General features: G+C 39.2%; 1 protein-coding gene across 1 annotated transcript; it reads left to right on the top strand.

Annotated features, from left to right (window-relative positions):
• Positions 1–962: 962 nt before the first annotated feature.
• On the top strand, positions 963–2,175 carry LOC308295335 (chemerin-like receptor 1; the record flags this gene model as incomplete). The annotated part of the gene is made up of 2 exons (XM_080738385.1): positions 963–984; positions 1,118–2,175. The coding sequence occupies exon 2, from the start codon at positions 1,144–1,146 to the stop codon at positions 2,173–2,175; it is 1,032 nt and encodes a 343-aa protein (XP_080594511.1). The 5' UTR covers positions 963–984; positions 1,118–1,143.
• Between the last annotated feature and the right edge of the window lie 3,115 nt (positions 2,176–5,290).

Genomic DNA, 5,290 nt, shown 5'->3' with positions numbered 1-5,290 from the left:
CAAATAAAGCTGACATTAACGATGACAGCCGATATTTAGCTGTTCATAGGCACACATTTTGCGCTGGCTATGTTGGTATATTGGTTATCTGCAGCCTACCTGAACAGATAATGAATGCATCCCTTCATTATGGCCAGTGATGTATTTCGGACCAGTTACCCATTTATGGAGATCCCTGGTACCCATATATGGAGATCCATGTACTGTATATGGAGATATGCTGTGAGAGCCCAAACATGCTTACTCAGTTAATCGTTATATGAAAGTCCTATGATGTCTATGACATCTGACATCATACCCTTTTATGCCCATACATGGAGATCCCTGTCTGTAGAACCAGCCACACAGATGTGGGCTGTCTTGGCCGTCTGTTTTGGCTATATATGGATTCTGTTAGTGTGGTATGTGGCCGATGTGGCCTCCATATATGGGCATTCCCTATGAAGTCCAGTTAGATATATGCTTAATATTGATTACATCAGGGAACTCCATATATAGGCATCACAGTGAAGCCAGAGCGTGATATCAGAACGGCAAACCAATTCTGTTAAGAGTGGTTCCCCTGACATCACAGTGACGTCAGAGCATGATGTCAGAGCGACAAACCCATAGAACCACAGTGTCAGGCGTGACAGAGATATACATACAGTACATACGGACAAGCTGTGACGGTTCACATACTAATCTGCGACCTACGGTCACAATCATTCAGGGTATAGGAATTAAATGATATGTTGTCACATCACATTTATAATAAATTCAACATATGGCATTTTAGGAAAGGTTAAAACTAACTGGGAGAGTCCCGTAATCAAAATGCAGTAGTGAAAGCATCTGGGGGATGGAAACATTGTGAAACTGCTGAAATCAGCTGCTTGTCTAAAAGGAGATGTAATGTTGATTGACATGTTAGGAGACAACACAGCTGAGAGAACATAATGTGACCCAGACAGCATCAAGTCAGCAGCACTCGTAAGCATTACCGTAAGTATGATATTGATCTTTTATGGAACTATCAAACACATATTTCTGATACTTTTCTAGTAGATCCTCTGGGATGATAGTCATGTCATTAAAAAAATGTTTTTCTTTTCTTTCTTTATTTTTCTTTTCACAGGGAATTTGACCCAAATACAGGTCACAATGGATTTTTATTCAGATTATAATTCTACATTTTACGATGACTACGTCTATGATAACTCTTCACTGCACGAGGAGGCCGTTGTCACACACAATACAACGTGTTTCAAGGAGGCCTCATGTATCACTATGATGGTGATCAATGTGCTCATTTTTCTCCTGGGGATCTGTGGCAATGGTGTGGTGATCTGGATTGCTGGCTGCAAGATGAAAAGGACCATCAACACTACCTGGTACCTCAGTCTTGCAATCTCTGACTTTATATTCTGTGCCTTTCTACCGTTTAACATCACCCACATTGTAACAGACGACTGGATGTTTGGGCTCGCCATGTGCAAGTTCTCCTCCTTCGTGATGTTCCTGAACATGTTTAGCAGCATCTTCCTGCTGGTCATAATCAGTGTTGACCGTTGTGTATCCGTCATGTCTCCAGTGTGGGCCCAGAACCACCGCACTATTGGGAAGGCGTCTGTGGCTGTTGTCTTAGCCTGGATTGTCTCCATTGTGCTAAGCATGCCAGCTATGTTTTTCCGACACATTACCACCTATCTGGGGAAGACGATATGCTTTAACAAATATACATCTGATGTGTACAGCCACAAGACCATCGCAGTAAGCCGCTTCATTGGAGGGTTTGTTATCCCACTCTTCATCATCATAATCTGCTACACCATCATTATGGTGAGACTTCGGTCTAGTAGGATGAACAAGTCTTCCAAGCCCTTCAAAGTCATGACAGCCCTCATCGCCACATTTGTCTTATGTTGGCTGCCGTACCATGTATTTGTTCTCCTGGAGCCCCATTACCACAATGAGTACATCAAGATGGGACTTACAGTGGCCACATCTGTGGCTACAGCCAACAGTTTCCTGAACCCGGTGCTGTATGTGTTCATGGGTGGTGATTTCAAGCAGAGTTTCAGGAGTTCTGTCCTGTCAAAGATTGCAAATGCTATAGGGGAGGATGGCCACACAACCAGCCGCTATCTCTCCAGGTCAAGCTCCATGGAAGGCAGGGCTTCCACACGCATCTAGTGTCAAACTGGCTAAATACTATGGATCCATACAGTATAATGCACACATTTATCAGTTAATGGTCTTTTGTTGCTATCGTTCAACGGATGACCCAATTATTTCACTTGTGACACCAAAATATATTCACATTATGTTCTTTTAGGGAAATGAGCTCCACTAAAGCAGGACTATGTAGTTTAAATTGGAAGATTGGATTATGAGAGTAGCCTAAGTCATTCAGGTCTGTGCTTGTAAAGTAGCCTGGTGGAATGTTTGGCCTAAATCAGAAGAGATACACACTTCCACTTCCAGCCTTTTGTAATTCGAAGAGGGCCTACATTTTAGATCCTTAAAGGTTTAGAATTTAGGTTTCCACTTTTAGGGTACGGCCAGTCGGCCAAACTGCCTATGCGGCAGATTCTGCCAATGCTTTTCAATGGGAAATCTGTCAATGTGTTTATTTCAGAACCCACCTAAAACATGTATCCTATGTACAATTGTACACTATAGTGTTTTTCAGTGCAGTTTTGTTTTATCTAGAGGTGGAAATACAAAATTGTGTCAGAAAAGTAGGCTACTATCAGTTTTTTAGCATTGTAATTTTTGTGATGAATGATTGTCCATCCATGATTTGATTGGTTGATATAATTTGTATTTAGAAAACTAATATTTCATTTTGGGTAGATTTGCTTGCCATAAATGGTACAGTAAACAATTTAAAGCTGCTATATTAATATCCATTTACTGTCATCTCTGCTAATTACAATCCTACTCTGATTTGATTCAAAGGACTGTTGAGGAAATATCAAAATAGTGTGTGCATAGCAATGTTTTCTAGATCATAAAAAACACATATTTGCGCACACACACACACGCACGCACGTGTGTGCGCGCGCGCACACACACACACACACACACACACACACACACACACACACACACACACACACACACACACACACAGTGGTAATGTGTTTATCTAGCTACATACAGTACCTATTCATCTACAGTATCTATCCATCCATCCATCCATCCATATACTGTAGGGCTGGACTGTTTTACCGTTGTACTGTTTCTGTTTTTTTTTTTTTATTATGTTTGTAATGTAAATGTATTGTTTTCTACCCTGTGGGCCCTGAGCCTGTAATAAAGTTTATATATATATAATATACTGTATAATATATATATATATATATATATATATATATATATATATATATATATATATATATATATAATTTTTTTCTTTTCTTTTTTTTTCTTTTTTTTTCACTTGAAAATCTCAAAGCGTTCAAACAGCACTGCTTAAAATGATTTCTCCTGGGTGAACACATCTGTAGTGTACCTTGTAGGCCAGTCATTTGGAGGCCCACTTGCAATACCCTCATGGACCACCAGTGGGCCCTGGCCCACAGGTTGGGAATCACTAAAATACACAAGCACATTTTCAGCACTGCTAAAAGATAAATACTTTTAACATTGATTGAATTCCTCTTGTATTTTCAGTGTAAACAATGTAATGGCTTTTCAAATAAAGAGAAAACTGTTAACAGTAACAGGTCTATTTCAATATGTTGTGCTCATATCTAATCTCACACATAGTTGCTAGTGGTTTCTAGCAACAGAAAAATAATCAAGAACAGGAAATGAACTCGGGTCAAATTTGGCGAAGTGACATCCCCTTTCATTTACTACTGCATACCCAGGTCTGTCATTATTTCTTATAATGAAGATGTATTTGTTTCCCTGGCACAAAAGGGGGAAATAACTATATAAACAAATATCGGTATTGGTATCGGCCAAGACATTCCATATCGGTGCATCCCTAATTAAATTCAGTCAGGGTATGGGAATTAAATGATATTGTCACATTTATAATAAATTCAACACAAGGCATTTTATGAAATTCTAAGAATAACTGGGAGAGTCCAGTAATCAAAATGCAGTAGTGAAAGCATCTAGGGCATCGAAACATTGTGCTCTTGTCAAAAAGGAGATGTGACCAGACATCATCAAGTCAGCAGCACCCAACGCATTACCGTAAGTATATATGATATTGATCTTTTATGAAACTATATCAAACACATCTTTTTGATACTTTTCTAGTTGTCTACATCCTCTGGGATGTTTTCTTTTCACAGGAAATTTGACTCAAATACCATTATTAGGTCACATTCACAATGGATTATGATCCAACACTTTGCGATGACTACGTCTATGATAAATCTACACCTCCACGCCTATGCGGCAGATTCTGCCAATGCTTTTCAATGGGAACTTAAGAGTTTTTTTTGTGGAAATCTGAATGGCAACAAACTGCTCTGTTCCCATTGAAAATCATCGGCAGAATCTACCACATAAGCAAAGTGTGTTGTGATTGTACCACTTAAATATATTTCTCTTAATTCATGCAAACACCAATGCAATTGAGTTTTTACATTTATCTCTTATAATTTCTCTGCTATATCAGAACCCACCTAAGGGCATGGTCACACTGCACTTATTCTACGGATTCTGACAGGTAGGTTGAATATTAGTGCGGTGTGACCATGCCCTTAAACATGTATGCTCAGGTTCAGGTTTAGGTTCAGGTTTATTGTCACACATATCCATACAAGTACAGATACAATGAAATGCTCGTGCCAGGAGCACTCTCAGCCTTATTACACAAAGACATGGTCACAGTGACCGAGGAGAGTGTGGACCCGCATACCATGCAGGCCACACAAAACAAGTCCCAAGAACAACAATACCATACAGTGTAACAGTGTACAGTTTAAAAATGCGTACAGTGCCCATGTTTACCTATGTTTCACTTTCAATCCTTCGTTGAGCAACCTGACTGCCTGGGCAAAAAAAAAAAATATTACTGAAACGAGTCGTGTGCGATTTGATGCTCTGGTAACGTTTTTTGTATGAGAGGAGTGAGAACAGGGAATGGGCAGGATGGCTGCTATCTTTAATGATGTTCTGAGTCTTTTTCTTGACAAATAATTGACAAATACTTTTAACATTGATTGAATTCCTGTTGTATTTTCAGTGTAAACAATGCTTTTCAAATAAAGATATAAGAAAACTGTTAACAGTAATAGGTATATGGCAATATTGTGTGCTCATATCTAATCTTACACATACT

The sequence above is a fragment of the Nannobrachium achirus genome, assembly GCF_963921795.1.
Source record: "Nannobrachium achirus genome assembly, chromosome: 12".
Taxonomy (NCBI): Eukaryota; Metazoa; Chordata; class Actinopteri; order Myctophiformes; family Myctophidae; genus Nannobrachium; species Nannobrachium achirus.
Note: the sequence above shows the minus strand (reverse complement) of the source record. Positions and strands in the feature narration are given on the sequence as shown.